Source organism: Labrus mixtus, chromosome 16 (genome assembly GCF_963584025.1).
Source record: "Labrus mixtus chromosome 16, fLabMix1.1, whole genome shotgun sequence".
NCBI classification, from domain to species: Eukaryota; Metazoa; Chordata; class Actinopteri; order Labriformes; family Labridae; genus Labrus; species Labrus mixtus.
Genome location: NC_083627.1, coordinates 8,122,116 through 8,142,526, shown reverse-complemented (window position 1 = coordinate 8,142,526; position 20,411 = coordinate 8,122,116). Strand labels below are relative to the sequence as shown.

General features: G+C 40.2%; 1 protein-coding gene across 1 annotated transcript; it reads left to right on the top strand.

Annotated features, from left to right (window-relative positions):
* The first annotated feature begins 6,019 nt into the window (after positions 1-6,019).
* On the top strand, positions 6,020-18,191 carry tmem106bb (transmembrane protein 106Bb). Its single transcript, XM_061059945.1, has 8 exons — positions 6,020-6,123; positions 7,844-8,047; positions 8,204-8,267; positions 10,769-10,928; positions 12,313-12,453; positions 12,541-12,590; positions 13,778-13,831; positions 14,617-18,191. The coding sequence occupies exons 2-8, from the start codon at positions 7,852-7,854 to the stop codon at positions 14,729-14,731; spliced, it is 780 nt and encodes a 259-aa protein (XP_060915928.1). The 5' UTR covers positions 6,020-6,123; positions 7,844-7,851; the 3' UTR covers positions 14,732-18,191.
* Positions 18,192-20,411: the final 2,220 nt, after the last annotated feature.

The following is a 20,411-nucleotide window of genomic DNA, read 5'->3' as shown; positions in this document are numbered from 1 at the left end:
GTTGTCAATATGATTGCTTATCATAGTGTGTTATGTGACTTATAGCCTAAGTGCATACTCTCTATTAGCAATAGGATATTGGTGAACATTAATCCAGAGACAGTGTTTAATCTCTGCCTTTATTGTATTGCAGACCACACATACCCACACACACGTATATTCTTACACACATCCCAACAGACAAACAGCTACCTATGCCCAGATACTGTACCAACTTGGCTGTATTTCAACATACTGGAATAATTAAGAAACTCAAGAAGGAAAACTGCTTCACTGGTGTTCTTTCCGACATCACCCGAACAACACTCACCTTCCATAGGCTACCCAGTTATACAGTCCTAACCAGGTCCTCACCTACAAGCATGTACCAGCATCTCTCAGCTCTGGACACATTTAGCTATATTCCTTAGATGGTAGAAAGCGGAGCGGAGACTGTTCATGTACTGGTCCAGACTCAGAGCCTGGCCCATCTGGACACTTCAGTTATGCAGGGCAGGTTTAACAGCAAAGAATAAGTAACCAAGATATCTCATCACCTCTGGAAGAACAGATATAAGAACCTCTGTTTTATCAGTGTTCAACTGGAGAACCATTTTTGACATGCAAGCTCTTATACAGTTGAAACAGTCAAACAAAACAGACACAGACATTATGAGGTAGAAGCAATAAGGAATAACAATCTGAGCCTGTCAGTGACAAGACGAGGAACTTTAAGTGAAAACCCTTTGGTTGTCAAGGGTTATGTTGCAGCAGTTACAGCCTGTTTCACTGCTGCAGGATGAAGAAATCTACAGGAAAACGTTTTATACATCACATCATTCTTACCCTTTCATTGACCTTATGTTAACATTATAAATTCTTGAGTCTTTTTCTTCGAGCTGTGTTGATGGAGGGTCGCCGGCTCCTGTGGGTGAAGGTGAATAAATATCTTGCTGTCACAGCACTTTCTGTCCCCGTCAGTGCGCAGCAGAGACAACACTCTGAAAAAAACTGCTGATTTTCTCGAACACTCAGCCCCCACCCCACCCCCGCACCCCCGCACCCCCGCACCCCCGCACCCCGACACAATCACTGCCTCCTCGTGTGATCAATGGAAAAGACGAGGACTGCAGTTTAAAAATTAGGACCAATCAGGAGCTAATTTAAGGCGGCTCATGAGTGCCAATCAAAAACACTCAAGTATGATAAAAACAGTCATTTAATCAGCAGTGAGGAGGTCAAACAGAACACGACGTCCTGTGAACACATGCTCTCTACGTGATCTTTCAAATGCTCTGTTCATCTCTGAGTATATTAATGATTAAAGCAAATAATACATCATTTGTCATTTTACAAAAAGGAGATTATTAAAGGTGTTTTATTGTCTTATGAAGATAAAATCTACAACCCTAACTTTAAATGCTATGTCACTCTATCAGTATTTGGGTGGCTGTAGCTCAGTTAGTAGGGACCTGGGTTGGGAAGAGGAGAGTTGTAGGTTCAAGTCCATGAATGGATCAGAGTACAGAAATTGGTGTGGTTGCTGAAGAGGGGCCAGTTCACTTCCCCGAGTACTGCCGAGATACAGAGCCCTATCAGCTCAGGGGCGCCCCCTGTGTGCAGCCTTCCCACACTGACACCTCTCCATTAATGCATGGCCATAGGTCGTGTTTGTGCAGGTGTGTGTTTCGGGCTTATGTGCGTGATGTCTCTCAATAACAGAGAATAATCCCATTTAATGGTTTAATTGAGTACATCAAATAAAATAATTACGTGCCCTTGTAGCCTCGTGGTCAAAGAGAGCAAACTCTTAGTTAATGACCTATGGATTAAGGTCATGTAGAATAAGGAAGCCTACTAATGAGCCCTTAATAACGACTAATAAGCGGCCAGTATGCTACTTATTGATTCAAGATTCAAGATTTTTATTTGTCACATGCTCATACAGATGTGCAGTGAAATGTAAAGACTGTTCCGCAAGGCCATGCAATAACATTCAAATTACTAATACACATATATAGTACATATAATAGTACATTTTATACAGTAAAATAGAAATATAATGTAATGTAAACAGTGTAAAGTGTCAGAGTATAAAAAAATATTTGAATATACAAAATATAAAATATATAACAATGTAAACAGTGTAAAGTGTCAGAGTGTAAAGAAATGTTTGAATATACAAAATATAGAATATATAACAATGTAAACAGTGTAAAGTGTCCAGGGTGTCAAAGTGCAATGTGCAGATTGGAATGTGTGGTGTGTGCATCATGTAGTCACAGGTCTGTTTTGTTTTTAACTGAGGAGAGTGGAGTTAACAGTCCGGACAGCCTGAGGAAAGAAGCTCTTCCTGAGTCTTTCTGTGTTCGCCTTGACGTGTCGAAGGCGCCTGCCAGAGGGTAGCCACGTAAACAGTCCGTTACCTGGGTGGTGGGGATCACTCATGATCCTGTTTGCCCTGGCTGTGCTGCTCCTTGTGAAGATGTCCTGGAGGGTGGGGGAGTGTTGTACCCATGGTACGCTCTGCTGACTTCAGCACCCTCTGCAGGGCTCTTCGGTCGGCTGGCGTTCAGGAGCAGGTTGTTGTCCTGGCACCACTGTGACAGGTTGCCAACCTCCCCTGTATACGCCTGCTCATCATTGTTGCTGATGCGACCAACAACCACCGTGTCATCTGCAAATTTCACGATGATGTTGGAGCTGCTTGTGGCCACACAGTCATGTGTGTACAGGGTGAAGAGCAGGGGGCTGAGAACACAGCCCTGTGGTGCTCCGGTGTTGAGGGTGCAGGGGCTGGAGGTGTGTCCAGTGTGTTGGCATGCTAATAAGCGACTATAATGGTGGATATTGTGGCCTTCATTGAAAGTGTTACCAAAGTTTCTTTTACATTTATCTCCTGTGATCTGATCCAGTCTGAATCCAGCCCTCTGCTGGGATCAGGATAATCCTGATTATAGGATCAAAGTGACCCCCCGTCCTACTCAAAAGTTGGAACAAGACAAACTGAGTAGTAGTTCCTGTTGCTAAAGTGTTTTAATTGTTCATGTAACATTTATTTAGGACTTATTTCACAACTGTCTCTGTCTCCCGGGTTGTTTACATTCCCTAAAACAACCTTACAGATATCACACTACAGAGGTCACATTGTGCTGCAGTATGGGATGCAGTGTTGGTTCAGTGAAGCAGACCTTCGGGCCTTTTGGTGAACTGAGGCACCAAACAGCAGCAGCGATTAATCTCAGTCACACAGAATAAAGGAGCGGAGCGCTGAAGTGTCTGAAGACGGAAACAGTCAAGAGTGTTTCTGCACAGCGACGATGACTCTCACAGGCACGGACAGCTGCTCTTCAGCTGCTGCTCGAGTGTGAACGCAAGGTCCCGACCTCGGCTTTGATTTGATACGAGGTGAGTCTCCTGTCAGAAACACCACGATGAAATATGACAGCTTCCCACTGCAGAGGATGAAAAACCGTAAGGGGGTAACTGGGCAGAAACCGGAAACCAGTTAGCAAAGATAACAAAATGTTGTCCTCACATGAACTGAGACTCAACAGCAGAAGCCGTTTCCAGACCTGTTTTGTGATTTACAATCCATCCATTATATTTGATATTATTTATTTGATATCTTAAAAAAAAAAAAGAGGAATGAGCTGATAAACAAGAGGACGGACACAAAACGTAATATTTAAAATAAATGATAAGCATATCTCAAAATTTGACACAAAGACAAAAGTACACTTTGGATATATAAGCAGACTCAGAGGTAGGATGATATGTTTAATTAAGTCCAAGGTTTGGTACACAAACGGCAAAAAAAGACGAGAAGGCAAAAGGTTATAGGTCAAAAAACAGGAAGAGATTCCCTCCTATCCCCTTTCACTATCCACTTTACCTTAACCCCGGGGAAAACGTCATGAGGTTAAGGAAAGATGTTAGAAGAATTCATAAAGGACTTAGGGAAAGGCGATCTCGTTGCTCTGACAATCCGACCACATTACCACTAGGCGACGTCATTAAACGCAACGGGCCAACGGAGGTTAATGACGTGGGTCCGCCGTGTTGAAACTACAATGTTCCAAAAATGGACTACGAAAAGATCATCTAAAAAAACTTTCCCCTGTGCCTTCTTGCCGGTGAAATAATCCTAATCACCACAAGGTTGGGATTGAAATAAAAGCAATATTGGCTACAAGTAACAATACTGAAACCATCAACTTCCTGTCCACTCAGAAATCAACATAAGTATGTTTGTATGAAATTAATTGTTACATTTATGCAGGATATAACCTACACATAATGTTTTAAGCATACAAATGTACAACTGCACAAAGCATTCTTAAGTGAATGAAATACGTTGAATAAAACATGATCCGAGCCCCATTACGGTCATCGTTAATGTCCGCGAACGGTCGGATGCGCGACTCTCTTTGAATGTTAAATGTGCGGCATATCTCATCTCCTTTGGTAAAGGTCCAGTGTATCCTATGCTAAAGGAGGTTATAAAGGAAGCATTGACCCACCTTTCCTTAGCTTTTAGAGAATTTGAACGGCTCTTATCATGGCCGCCACTTAAATGCTTCCAGGTCATTTCACTCAGTTAGGAACCTTCCTAAACAAAAATGACAATTTGAACGCACCCAAACACTCAACGGCTGTCAGAAAAGAGCTAGGACGACGTAAACAAGGGAAACTCTATAAACCTGCAGCACGAGGAAGCACACACTGGGATTAAATACATAGACAATCAGGAGATGACGAGACACAGGTGAGGGGAATTAGGTCGGACGGAACATGAGGAGCAGGACCACCCACCTCAGCGTTGTTATACTTTATCTAACTTAACGTATTGAATTCAAAGTCAAGTCAGACAACTGAGGGTCTTACTCTCAGCCGTGGTAACGTCCCTGTTTCTCAGTCTGATCATTCACATGAGGCGTTCAGGTGTTGGTGTTCCCTGTACAAGCTGACAGGACTTATGCTGCACTTCAAGTTGGTCCGGGGCCCCGTGTATTTGCCTGCCTTGCCTGTTGACAAGCAGCGCCTTTAATTTATCACACTTAGTGTTCATGTTCTCTGTGTGTGCATACTGCCATGTCCTGCTTCGCTCACAAAAAGACAGGCAGCATGTACGACTGAGCCGCAGTGATGTCACGGCTACAGACCAATCAGTGATAATCAAGTCAAATAAGGAGCTGTCATGAAGCAGATGAGGATAATTTACGTTTTAGTTCAAGTGACTATAGACAAAAACAACTTTTCAATAAGTCCCTTAGTCTAATATTCTAGGTTATTTATGATTTTGGATTTGTTTTTGAAAGTCTACATTTTTATTCCTGCTTCAGTTTCCTCTAAAACTTTATTAAAAATCATCTTTGATATAGTGAAATCTTCATGATAAACGTTTACACTTCATTCTTCACTTCCATACATCAAAGGTTAAAATAGGTGCATAAGGTAATAAACTACCAGATGTGTGACAGCCTTGCAAACATTTGGGAAATTAGATAAACACTGCCCCCAAGTGGCTGAATTACAGAACTGCAATTATACAGCAAGACTACTCGACGACCTCAGATCACATTATAGAGGCCGAGGGTCCTGTTTTCTTTATTATCTGGGTAATGTTAAACATATATATTTAAATGAGACGTTTACATTTACTATTTGTGTAACTTGGAACAGTAGGGTGGGAGTTGGCGGATTAAAGGTCAAATTATTTATGACGTCATTAACATTTCTGGTGCCTACAGAGTAACTACAGAGCCCCTAAGGTCCCAAAAATAGAAGATATTAACTTGTGCGCACAAGATATTTGTTTTTACTTCATACGACTTCAGGGGCTCCGTAACTTAAATATAGACATTGATTATCTAGCTCTAGTTCAAAATAAGCCTATATACAGAAAAATTCCGAGTCATCACCCCTCTATCATATATAACTCATCTCCAACGTGTCACTTTTCCATGCTGTGTTATTTCCCAGTGGTATTTGAACTGAGCAGAATTAGATTTCTAAACTCGAAAATAACCACTCTTTCCCACGGCCGAGAACGCATCATATCTGCGCATGTCCGTTTCGTGTCGGATAAACACTGAGCCTTCAGCAGCAGCAGATATCTGGAGAATTAAGAGTCACATTCAGGTAATTCTTCCTCACCTCATTTCTTTATCGTAACAACATTTCTCACACTAGCTGCTGACTAACGGACTGTTTGATGTTACGGTGGATCGGTAAGTTAGCAGCGGGGGATTTTCCCGGTGGCGTATGTTCATTTTTGACAGTTTCTTAGCTGTATGCTAGCTAACCTAGCTCATAGGCTAGCTGTCAGTGAGATGTTTGTTTCTTTAAAAGGGTTATTTTCACAGCTTTCATCATTTATTCATGGGGTTTTTTTTTTATTCGGATACTTTGATTTTGAAAGCAGTAACTTCTCGTCTGTCAACATTTTACTGAAGACAAACTCCTTCATGACTTTATTGTGACTGTACTTTTATCTGCTGCTGAAACTACACAAGCTAAACTAAGCTAGTGTTTGTAGTTTTACACAAAGTTGTATCTTGTTGTGACTGTAGTAGTGTGTTTGTAACTGTGTGACGTGAGGTAACAATGTCCTCTGTATGTTGTGTTCAATGACCAAATGATACATTTGATAAAACAACTTCAGCACTTGATGCATTGGTGCGACACAAATGATGAAAATATGATCACATACTGATAATCTCATCTTTGCACCTGAAATTAGAATTTTAGATAGAAATATATTACAACAACTTGCATTGCGATATCATTTTTGTCTGGGATATAAATTGCCATATTTAAAAATACAAGAAGTAATGGCAATTAAATGCAATGAGTTAAAATGTTAACTGTTGAATCAAAACTTAATTATTTTGGACTTTTGTCTTATTTTTTATCTTGGGCCTGCATAATAAAAATCAATAAATACAGTGTGCATTAATATTGCACAGTATTGTGATAAAAATATGAAATGTGATTAATAAACTAATACTGAACAAAATGTGAAGACATTTATTTTCAGGTAGTTGCAACATGTTTCTCCTGGAAAAAAACAAACACTTTTTTTCCCTAAATTGGCACCAGTTAATCTGAGGATCGCTGATATTTCGCAACAAGCTTCATCATGTTGTATTTAAGCAACGCTGTAGTGCACAGGCCTCCAGTCAGCAGGTTATATGTACACAAGCTGAGTGAGAAAGCGTTGATTGTTCACAAGAAATAATCGTTCTTATTTGATGTGATGTGTCACGAGCAGTCACACTCACATTCATACCAATCTATAGTCACCAAACGGATAATGTTTTTGGACTGTGGGAGAGGACCCACGCATACACGGGTAGAACGTGAAAACTCCACATGGAGAGGTTCCTGTCGGACGGGGATTCAAACCAGGAACCTTCTCACTGTGAGGCGCTAAACACCGCACCACCGTGCAACTCTATCTGATACCTGTCTGATACTTGTCTAATTTAAATTGAAAGTTTCCACTGCTGTAACGTGTTTCTCATTTATTCTGCTGTTGATTGAGTTGAATTAATCCTCTTTCTAAGGAATAAATGTTCTGAACTTGGCGTTCTCTGAATTATTTAATTACTATCAGATGGTAAAAGAGGGAGGATTTCACAGTATCAGGAAAATCTTGTGATTTCTAATAACATTAAATATTGTGATGGTGAAACAAAAAATACTGATAATAACTTGCTGCTGCTCAACATGTTTTTCCTGTGTTTTTTTCACACATCATGTCTTCTGAATCCAAAAATATTTCCAGTTATGAGAAGAGCGGCGTGTTTTCACCACCAGGTCGTTTCACGTTTCACGTTTTTGGTTTACTCTTTTCCAGGTGTGACTATGGGGGGTTCTCTTTCCCTCTTCTCGAAGCAGACGGAACGCGATGACGGTCAAGACTTCCTGACCTCTCCTGTGGAGGATTCCCAGTCCGAGGACGGGAAGGGAGGAGACGTCTCTCAGTTTCCTTACGTGGAGTTCACGGGACGGGACAGCGTGACGTGTCCCACATGTCAGGGCACGGGGAGGATCCCCAGAGGTAACACGGCTATGTGCACGGAGCCTTTGGCTGTCTGTTTCCTTTCCTGACCACATGATTTTCCTCTGATTGTCGGGTAAACCAAGTGGATGACGTCAGCAGACTTTCCTAAACAGCTGACAGTGACTCATCGTTGATTGCTGTTGCCTTTTTCAGGACAAGAAAATCAACTCGTGGCATTGATTCCATACAGTGACCAAAGGCTGCGGCCAAGGAGGACGTGAGTACTTTTAACCTGTTTGAGCTTTAGAAGGACTGCGGGTTGAATGACTCATACGTTACAAATAGTTGCTCCAGTACTTTGCTTCAGCTGGCGCAACACATTGCAACATAATCCTTGGGAGAAAATACGTCTGATTAAAGTCTGTCCACTGACAGGCTCAGGTTGTTTTTTTTTTAAGTCTCTGACAAAGGATCCAGACAGAGACAGAACTTTATCTTAAAATAAAAAAACAGCCTTTGCATCGTTCTCTTCAAAATCACCAAACTCCATTGACAGAAACACTCCTTCTAGACCAGTGGTTCTTAACTGGTCGTGCCTCGGGACCCACCACCGACTCCTTCATGAAAAATCGAGACCCAAATCTTTCATATTTTCCAATCAATCTAATTTATTTAAAGAAAAAGTATGCAGTTTGGATGTCAGACGTTACACAGCGTGATAGAACAAAGAAATTGAAAGAAACAAACTTGTTAAAAAAAAAAAAAGTTTCATAGACTTTTTGACAGCGTTTTTCTTCCAGGCACACATTTGTTACCCACTCCTGAAAATGGCTCTGCGACTCACTTTTGGGTCCCGACCCACCAGTTGAGAACCACTGTTCTAGACATTGCCATGTTTTTGTCCTGGTCTGTGTTCACACAAATATTGAGTTGGATTTCTACGACATCAAAGTCGTACGACGATGCAGAAAAAATATAGCCGTTTTCACATCTGCACTCCTGAAAATATGTAGATAATTTCAGGAGGACTGCTCCGGAGATTCTCCTGACCTGGCTGTTCACATACTGTATACTCCTCACAGCTGAGAGACTATCCCTGTCAGACAGGAGGGGGGGGCAGGAGGGCGTGGGGTCTCCTGATGTGAGACTTGACGTATAAAAACGATGACCTTTAGGAGGTGTAGGACATGAAATTTAAGCAGATTTTTCGAGCGCTGTCAAACGTTAATGCATAAAGCATGTTGCGATTAAGGTTAAGGCTGACGTGTATCCAAAGCAGGAAGTACAGTACCCTTATCTTAAGACAAAAATACAAAATAAAAGCATGACAAATCTTTATTTTTATGTCAAACATGTCATAAAAAATTGTGATTCATTTTGATTCTTGGAGATAAATCGCAACAAGACATGTAATTGTAAAACAGACGATATTTCTCTAAAGTTTATCTTTAAAGTCACTTTAAGTTAATTTCTGGGAACCAGTGTCACTGGACTACACCTTTGTTTTTGTAAGCTATAATGAAGCAATATAAAAATAACTGTAACTCTGTGGATATGGTCTGCATTAATCTGAGTTTGTTTAATTATTTGATTGTGAAATAAATCTACTTTCTGCAAAACCCTCTCGTCAAAGATTCAAATAATGGGGCTGCTGGATAGACTAAGGTTATGTGGTGCGCCTCATGTAGCGTGGCTGTAGTCCTCGGTACATGAGGTTGAACGCTTGTGAGAGTGAAATAAATTAAAACTAGTTAACTATCTGCTGTTACACAAAGTGACAACATTCAGCTGAGTGTGTGTGTGATTAGTTCATGTTGTTTTCACATTTAAGTGGAGAGACAACAAATGTCCCATTGATTTTAACTTCTCAAGGAAATGTAATCGAGCTTGTCAAAAGCTACAAAAACCTGGGATTTATTCTTGAGTGTGATCTGTCTTTTAAATCACATATTGCCAATTTGGCCTCTAAACTTAAGGTGAAGTTTTATTACAGAAATAAATACTGCTTTTCCCTCAGTGAGGAAACGTCTTGTTTCATCAACCTCCTGTGTTGGATTGTGGAGATGTACTGTATATGGGCGCCTCGGCCAAATGTTTACAGTCATTGGACACAGTGTATCACTGTGCGTTGAGATTTTTGACTGGTTGTAGACGCTTCACTCATCACTGTGACCTGTACACTCAATCTGATTGGCCATCTTTGAAATTGCGCAGGCATATACACTGGCTGAAGCTTATTTATAAAGCTCTTCTTGGTTTGGTGCCTTCTTACTTATGTTCATATCTTCAAAGAACCAGAAGCCACTATGCCTTGCGTTCCTGTGATGTCTTTAAACTGTCTGTGCCTCGTGTCCGCACTGAGCTCGGGAAAAGAGCGTTTAGTTTTGCTGCTCCCACCGCATGGAACTCTCTCCAAAATGACTTGAAAATGGCGGAGCTCATTTTGCTTGAAGCCTTTGGCTCGATCTTAAAAGATAAAATACGCGAGACAATTGGACAGTGCCTGTGTTTCTGAATTGTAATCCGTGGTCAAGATTCTGCACTTTACCTGTAAATCAATTTGCACATTGTAAATTGTTGTTCTCTCTTAACTTATTGTTTGTAATCTGTCTCTTTATCACGTAATGATTTTTATGACGTGTGCTGCTGCCTTCTTGGCCAGGTCACCCTTGTGAAAGAGATCCTGATCTCAATGGGTTCTTTATCTGGTTAAATAAAGGTTAAAAAAAAAAAAAAGCGTTGTAAAACAGTGGTGTTGTTTTCTGGTGTCTTCCTCAGGAAGTTGTACGTGTCGGCGTCAGTGGTTCTCTGCCTCTTGCTGTCCAGTCTGGCCGTCTTCTTCCTCTTCCCTCGCTCCATCGACGTTTCCTACGCCGGAGTGAAGACGGTTTTCGTCAGCTACGACCAAGACAAGCGCAGCGTTTATCTCAACATCACGGTGAGATTTTTTTAAAACTTTGAGACAATTCTAGTAAAAATCAAACGACACTGATACTTGTTTGGATACGACAGCCAAACAAATAGAAGTCCTAGCCACCAAATATTTAGTAATTTCTTGTATTTCATCTTTTTTGACACTCACACTCGCAAAGGTGTCCCGTACAGGTCTTAAGCACAATTGTCAACCAACTCCTTCATGAAAAATCTCGACCCACATTTCTGATCTTTTTTAACCAGTCGGATTCATTTAGTGAAATATTTAGCAGTTTGGACCTCAGGCAGCACAAAACATGTGACAGAACAAAATATACATGTTTAAAAAAGCGCTTCATAGACTTTGTGACCCCTTTTTTTTTTCTCCAGACTCCCATTGGTGACTCGGAAAACTGCTTCGTGAACCATTGTTAGGGTCCTGACCCCCGAGTTGAGAAACACTGCTCTGAAGAATGCAGCTGATTTATTTAGTTCAGTTTGAAGTCACCAAATATACATCCAAAGGGAGTCTAAAGTTTACAGAATAAATAATAATCTTGCTCTGTCCGGTGCATTTTTACATTCTAACTAATTGTGGGTAATGATTCTTTGAAAACTTTGTGAAATAACAGAAACCTAAACTTCCTAAAGCCCCTCAGCGTTACAGACGTCTCAACGTTGAAATACCAAATGAAATAATAATTAGGTCTCTGGTGGATTACTGCGTTTCCAAACAACATGGAAGTAGGAAAACAGTGAGGCAGGAAAAGCTGATGTTTCACTATCAGAGAGAATAATTCTGTGAAATGTTCTGATCAACGTGAATCTGCAGGGTGGGGGAGACTGTTGTGTTGTTGGTGTGATTGATGAGTACCCCGTGCACAGCTAAACCACGTCCTCAGGTGCCGGTCGTCTGCAGGAACATACTGAAAATGACTTTACCAGAGCCAATAGTGTTGTAGTAGTCCAAGTCTCGAGACCACTTTTTCAATGTCTTGGAATGGAAAGTATTTTGACTCGGTCTTGTCTCGGTCTCAGATTGGGCATATTTTAAATCAAGACCAGTGAAGACCAACACTGACAGGTTATTTTTCCACATCATCACTGTGATTAGAAGTCAAATTTGTTTTTTTACGCGGTGAGTAGCAGAGAGGAGCACTCCCATGATTCCCCGCCAGCCTCGACGTCATCTTTTGTCATTGTTTTTCTTGAGAGCCCCCTGGTGGCGGAATATAAATACTGTTCCTTTAATTAATCACGATTAACTAGTTAATGCTGACAGCTCAGCAGCCCTATCACAGGTCTTTCTTTTGTGTGTTTTCGTTGAGTTAAGGAAACAAGTTGGCCCTGCTTGAAGTTTACAACTTACACTAATAAACGTTTCCATTTCTGTTTTTTTTCCCCTCCAGAACACTCTGAACATCACCAACAATAACTATTACTCGGTGGAGGTGGCCAACATCACCGCTCAGGTCCAGTTTGCAAAGACGGTGATCGGAAAATCTCGCATCACTAACACCACTGCCATCAGTCCTCTGGACATGAAACAGGTACTGTACATGCCAACAGCTCCTTCACCTGCGACGTGTTTCTCTGTGAGGTTACACTTAATATCTTTGTTCTTTCTCTGTTTTCAGATTGATTATATGGTCCCCACCATCATCGCAGACGAGATGAACTACATGTAGTAAGTACTGTGTGACCGCCCGGCTAACGACACATCCACCTTTACACATCTGTGACAAATGTTTTATCATGTAGAGCTGCTTAGATCAAACTGAAAAAAAGGAAAAGGGGGAAGACAGGGCTCTCATTGTGGGATTGTTTAACATTTTAATGTCGATAAAAATGAAACATTTTGGATGTTTTTCTGCACATTTTTGCACATAATCCTGATTTTTCTGTAAATTATGATATAATAAAATGGCTTTTTTGTCATTGCGTCATGTACAATGAAGCTGACAATTTTTGACTTTTTTGACATACATTTTTTTTAATTTCAAAGGAGGAGGCTGCAGAAAAACAGAAAGTCTAATGTATTTAAATCTCAGATTAGAAACATGTTGTTATGAAAGATCTATGCAGATTTTAACTTCAGTATGACTCAGTGATGAAACAATAATCGCCTTATTGTTTGTATTTATTGAGTAAATCATAAATCCTCCAGGAGGCAGAGAGAGTGCAGCTGAGGTGAAACAAACAGGAAACTGTAGTTTTGACATTAAGATATAATGAAGCAATATCTTTAAAAGAAAAGGTTACTCTGTGGATATAATCTGCATTAATCTGATCTCTTTTAGTGATTTGATTGAGAAATACATTTGATTTCTGTATGTGTTGCTTTAAACTACGTGAGAATAGAAAGAGTACAGAATACCACTTGGGGGCGCTGGTGGCACAGTGGTTAGTGCGTGCATCCCATGTATGGAGGTCGTGGTCCTCCAAGCAGGGCGGCCCAGGTTCGAATCCCACCTGTGGTTCCTTTCCCGCATGTCATTCCCCTCTCTCTCTCTCTCATTTCCGACTCTCACCACTGTCCTATCTCTGAATAAAGACATGAAAAACCCTGATATAAATCTTTAAAAAAAAACTGCATGTCATCCCCCGCTCTCTCCTCCAAACATTTCCTGTCCCTCCAGGAAACCAGAACAATAACTAATAATATAGTTCAACCACAAACTGACACCAGAATTCAGGAAAACGACTGTTTGATGTTACAAAATGTAAATTATGGAGCATAACTTTTAGATATACTGGTAATTCAATGATTTTTTTGGCTCATAAACCCCATCCCAGCCAAGACGAGTAAGTGGGTAGAGGAATCTTTAAATGTATTTTTTTTAGTATTTGCTCACAGTTGTTTTTATTTCCCAGTGATTACTGCACTCTGCAAACCATCAAGGTCCACAACATCGTCGTGATGATGCAGTAAGTTCTGTCCTTTTCTTCTAAGCTTGATCAACACTGGATGTCATGATACCAGAAACTTGAACTTAGTTATGATACCGATATTGATTTCTATATTGCGGAGGGAAAAAAATCTGATCTGGATATATCGGCCGATATCTTTCTGAGATCTATCTCCAATCTGTATAAATAGCTAGATCTAGACATTTATCGTGTTGATTCCTCAAATGCAGTTATCAAACACTTGTGGAAAAGATTTATAATGAAGAACAGACGGTCCCGCTTGACACTCTGCAGAGTGATGATGCTTGTTGTAATCCATATAGCGCCCTCTGCTGGTGAAAGAGAACTGCTAGTGTAATACAATGAAACTCGTATGAAATGCTTTTTCACTGATGAATAAATCAAGTAATATTGACGCTTATCTGCGGTAAAATTAGCCAAAACCGATAGTCACTGGATATGCTAATATCTGCCGATATTATTGGGTCTAATTGCGTAATGTCATGTTTTTAATTACCAAAACATTGCAGGCAAACTCCTGATCACTGCCTTAAGTACACAAACATGTTGGCAACTTTGGTACAGAAATGTGGCCAGCGTGTGGGTCTAATGAAGACATCACTCAGGCAGCTGAGTTAACCTTAGAATAAAAGTACTGAATTATTTTTGTTTTAAAGCGATATGATCGTCATCATCTTTTATAGTTTTAAAACACATGGTATTTAAAAGTATTGAACGTTTTGATCATCTTAAATCAAACATTGTGTGTGTTTTCTTACTGTGTCCTTCTCCGTCCTCGTCAGAGTGACCGTCACCACCACGTACTTCGGTCACGCAGAGCAGGTGTCTCAGGAGATGTATCAGTACGTGGACTGCGGAGGAAACACCACCTCCATCAGAGCGATGATTTCCTGTTGAGTAAACGCCTCCGCTGTCCTCCTGCTGCTGACGCTAGCCTCGAATGTTTCACCGTGTTTTCTCTCCTCCTCCACCTGCAGCGTCTAACTAACAAAAACCACATTGTTTAAGTTTTTATCAATACTAAAATAATTCCAAACTAACGTCAGAAAATCATGTTTTTCATGGAAACATTTTATTCAGCTTAGAAATAAGCAAAAACATTCCCTTGTTTTTGGTACAAAACCTTATTTCACAGAGAAGAGTTTAAAATGTGTCTGATACGTCTAGAGAGACAAATCTGCCAAAGTTAAAAAGCTATCGGTCTTTGAATGTCATAATTTTTTTCCAGACACCATCAGTGCTAAACTTTACTGTCCCAAAGTTTTCAATAATGAGTCTGTGATAATAATATTTCATAATGTTACAATTCACTTAGCAGACGCTTTTATCCAAAGCGACGTACATCAGAGAGTAAGTACAACACTAATCCATTCATACACCGCCACTGAAGTAGCGGGACCTGCTGGTTGAGAGGCGACGACTCTACCAACTGAGCCACAGCCGCCCCTGTTTGACGCTTTACTACAACCCTAATTACAAAAAGAGGTTTGGATGATATGAAAGCAAAATCAAACAGATGGCACTAAACTGATATTCTTTATTTTTAGCTCATTAAAGGAAGAGTGTGCGACTTTTTGATCCAGTAGATGTCGCCCTTGAGCGCCAGCATGAAATCAAAACGTACTGTTGTTTGGCCACACCTCTGGTCTCCTCCAGCGACACACCTCCAACCCCCCTCACCTCGCATTCGCGACAAGGAAATTGTCCTCGGCTTGAGCTGCAGTTGCCTGTGGCCTGCATTGTTGTGTTAGCGGGCTAATGTTAGCACACATTAGTTAACTCGTAGCTTCACATTTTATGAAAATTGACACAGAATAACCGTGATCTAAAAAGAGGATATACTTGATTTCTGCTTTTTTTATTTTTAAAATGTTGCACATTCTTCCTCTAAATGGAGCAGAGTAGACAGTTTTAATTTTTTAAAGGTCACATATTACACAAAATAACCCTTAACCACTTTTTTCCCGAAACTTTTTTGTACACCAGTATGTGTCTCTAGTCTGTCGCCAAACCCCCCAATGATGAGAAAAGTCCATCCTATCCGTCTTCTGCCTGCTCCACTTATCAGAAAATGTGTGCTCAAACAGGCCGTTTGGAGATTCTCCCTTCATGACATCACAAAGGGCAGTAACCCCTCCCCCAGGTGGGTGACACTCCCACAGCTAGGTGTTTGTTCTGCCCTCTGAGTCTGCCTTCTCACCGTAAACAATAGGACATAGACCGAGACACCCAAGCCCTTCCGGAGAGGGGGCGTGGTCAGACACAGCTCATTTACATATTTAAAGGTACAGACACAGAAACAGTCTGTTCTGAGCAGGGCTGAAATAGAGGGGTTTATAGACATGATCAAATACAGGATCAGAGTGGATTTAGAACAAGAAACTTCACACACATGTGTTGAGGAGCTCTGAGACTTATTTAAACTGGTTGAGGAGGAGGAGAATATGTGACCTTTAAAGTCCACTATCTCTGTTTGATTTCTACCTGGCATCCAAAACGTTTTGCTTTTAGGGTCGCAAATAAAGACCATTTCTTTTTGATTAAGAGAAAACAAAATTATTTATTATAAGTGAAGCTACTGTTTGTGAATCCTCCTAATTATCGACTTAAATATTAAATATTAAGCTTGATATTGAAGTTTCATTCAGGGGGAAAACTCATTTAAAACGTCAAATTAACATGATGCAAGTTTAGCTAATCTAATCTAGTGTTTAACAGCATTAAAGTATCAGGGCAACAGTTAAAATTATCGGGGCAACACCTCCATTTATAGAATCCCCTATTATTATTTTTTTTAATTCTCCTGAGCAGATGGAGGGGATCAAAGAAGTGTTTGACTAGCTACCAAACCATAATGCACTTTATAAATCTATTTAAAATGCACATTTAGCGCAGTCCTAAGTCCTCTACAGCCTATTCCTTTAGCACTGAGTGTGAGACTCTATGAAGGATCAAAGTGTACTTTGATATTATTTTTTATGAGGTACTGTGGCGTCTGATGGTGAGATAAGCTTAAGTGACTCTTAGTGTTTCTCTTTTTGTTTCATCTGCTGATTTATACACTGTAGTATTTTGGTGTTTGGATTATCGTCGATGTGAAAGCAGTTTCCTGTCTCTTACATTGTTCTGAAATGAAGGCACACCTGTTGCACTATTTTAAAGACGGAGGTGGAAAATATAACATCCTGTTCGTAGTTTAGACCTCCGTGATGAGACCTGTCATTTCAGAAATCTGCTCTACCTGCTCATGGCTATTTACAGACTTCATGGTTATTCCAGTGTCTCTTAATGAATGTCCTGTTAAGTTAATTTGTCTTCTAACAAAATTACGCGACGAGTTAATGGGGAATGGTGTGACCTTAATCTAAAGTGTTGCCTCACCTTCTTTAAAGCCCCCAGACTCCACTAACAGAAACAGTACTTTTAACTCACTGAACACAGGAGATGCTGGTCGAGCAATTCAGTGAGACACAAAAGAATGTGAAGAAAATATGGCCCGGCTTTTGAAGTCGTTTGAATTCCACGTAAAGGTTCAGTCATTCCAGCATTGATAAATCCTAGTTAGATTTTAATTTGGAGTCCCTGCAATCGTTGGATATTGCTCATTAGCAAAACCTCAGTCTTAATGCATAACCTCTACTCTAACAGGGCAGATGTTTACAGATGCTTCTTTAAAATCCTGTTTAAATAAGCTGCTTCACAAACAGGCCGTTGTTTGTTCTCCGTTATAAGAACTCATCCATCCTCCAGCAATGAAGCTAGCCAGCTCGGAAAGCTACTGTGACTTTAAAAAAATCATTATGCTAGCTGGCTGCTATGCAATTAGCCTGCCAGCTAGCAAAACCACTACATCACAGTGCTAATACATTTCATTTCAGTTTCACAACATTAGAAATAAAAAAAACTTGTAATTGATAATTTATTGTACACGATTAATCTCAGAAACGTTGACTGAACAGTAAACCACTGAAGCTTTCAGGTTGTCATGAAGGGCTGTTTTGTTTTTATTTAATTTAATTTAAGTATTATAAATCATATTTTTGCGTTTTTTTTGCAAACAGAAATTCTGTACGTTCCCTGAATGCATCGTATATTCTGCTCTGTCTGTCCTGCTGATCAAAGTCCTGTCATTATTTGTGGTTCTGCTGTGATTTAAAGGCGGTTGTTTTGCTAACATGTTTCTTTGCGCACTTTGTTCACTAATCACACGTTCTTCTTCATGTGTTCAACATTTTCTACGTCATGTTTATAGATAGTAAGGAATATTTTTGTGCAAAATCAGAACTTATTTTGTTGACGAAACTCTAAAACACTGAGTATTTTTTTATCCATGATGATAATAAATCCTCCTCATATCTATTGATTGTGATCGTCCTGTTTATCTAGAGTTTTGTATGATTAATGTCACCACCCTGTGAATACAGAAAATACAATAAAATATCTTCATACAAGTTTTGATAGACTCACACTGTAACCTTTGTACTGAGTGAGATTTAAAGAGAAGCCCTCTTATCGTTTGATTTCTAATCTTTGTTGTTGTTTAATAATCCTCATTAACGTTTTAAAAAGCATTTTTTAGAGTCCTACCTCTTCTGTCATTTAATCTCGTTTTGCTTGTTTTTCATTGTGACTCTTTGTTGCAGTAGCATGAATAAAGTTCTAAAATATGGCTACCTGTGGTGTGATTTTCTAAACGTATAAACTTCTCTTTTTGGGGAGAGAGTTGGATGAAGCAAACAGAGTCCGACGCTTTGATGAGAGTATTTAACCTTTAAATTAATGCGTCATGTAGTTTGACCAAGCAGCAACGTTCGGTTTTGAAAAATGAAGGCAATGCGTAAGTGAAAAATCCTGCAGTTCATCGAGTGTCCACTAGAGGCTGGCTGTAGAAGCACAGGAAGTCACATACACACCCATTCTAAAAAGCCCGTTTTATACAGCAGAAATTAACATGTTTACAGAACACCTGATTAGCTCATGTCTGGATCGGCACACTCTGTACGGGGGGTGAATGGTTTGATGACTCATCAGTTTTGATTTGATGGAGGATAAGAGTTATTCACTATAGTGCGTGTAGCTGACCTGATTGACAGGTGGGAGCGATGTAACGGTTTGTCAAGACGCATAAAACCCGCCTCAGCTCCAGCTCTCAGCCTGTCGTTAGGTTGACAGTTAAGGTGGAGACCGCCATCGATGGGACTCCAGCGCCCCCTGCAGGAACAGATGGCTCTATGAGTTTGACACGTTCACAGTGTCAGCAACAAAAGATCGAAGGAGAACGTACTGGAGAACAGAACACAAGTTTTGTTGCGTAAACAAAGATGGCACTGGTTGCGTTCATACAGTTCATGTCTCCTTTTACGGACGCACTTCACGCTAAAAATGTACAAATGGGGCTGGCAGCAAACACTTTGCGTTAACACGTGCAGTTCAGCCTGATATTTTCAGAACATATTACAGAGATTTGCGCGACTGTGAAAGCACCAAAAAATAACCTTTTACTCAGATCCCTTTTTTCCCCCACATCATTGTGGTGTAGACAGAAACCACTGAAATGTATTCTCCTTTTTAAGGAAGCTGTTGTGTCATCCTTCTTCTCGTGTGATTAATCACGACATCATCCGACGTGAAACACCTTGAGACCGTGAAGGAATTAAATCAGCTGTTGCGTAGGACTCTTGATCGTGATGGAAATGCTCACTGACTGTGATGACTGTCCGTCACATGAAGGCATCGCTCACATCATGTCACACTGAATGCAGTCACTTTTTTGGTGTCATTCTGAATGAGCGTCTCTGAGGAGCTCTTTATCTTAACTTCTCCATCATGTGTGATGCAGCTAGATCAAATCATGAGGTAAAGTTCCTGTTTGAGTAATGCTCAACTAGTAAAGGAAGAGGACGAGACTAAATACTGTCTGAGTACAGCAGAGTTTTTATTGTAAACAAACATCCTGGAACAACCAAAAATCTCCTTGCCACATAAATCATTAACGTTTTTACTTCTTACTTACTTCAATCATTAACGAAGAGGTGAGTTTAAAAACAGCAAATTGTTCAGAGACAGTCGTAAAGCTCCTTTGTAGCTGCTTACAGACCAGACTGAAATAAAAGCAACAATGTGGGAATTCAGTTTGGTGCACCACGGGCAGAAACGTGAGCAGAAATATAGAGCGTAGAAAAAAAAGAGTAAATATTTGCCTAACATTCATCAATGCACACAAAAACCTCTCCAAGTGAACGCTTATGTTGCTAGCAGTGTGAACAGACAACTGTTTGCTGAAGTGTTAGCCTTCCCTGTTTGACTATTATTCAAAGATCGTCGTCGATGTCGCCGACCCCATGTGACGTAAAAAAGTGTATCTTTAGCTTTAAATGAAACATGATGTCTGATTCTACTGGAACCAGATTTCTGTGTAGATATTTTAAAGTTGCATGGTTTATGTTGATCTTACTTCTTGTTTTTCTTCCTTGGCTTATGAAATCAAGTGTGTGTGTGTGTGTGTGTGTGTGTGTGTGTGTGTGCTGAAAGGCTTCATTCATGCATGAGTGTTTGAGGATACTGGTGTGTGTGTAGG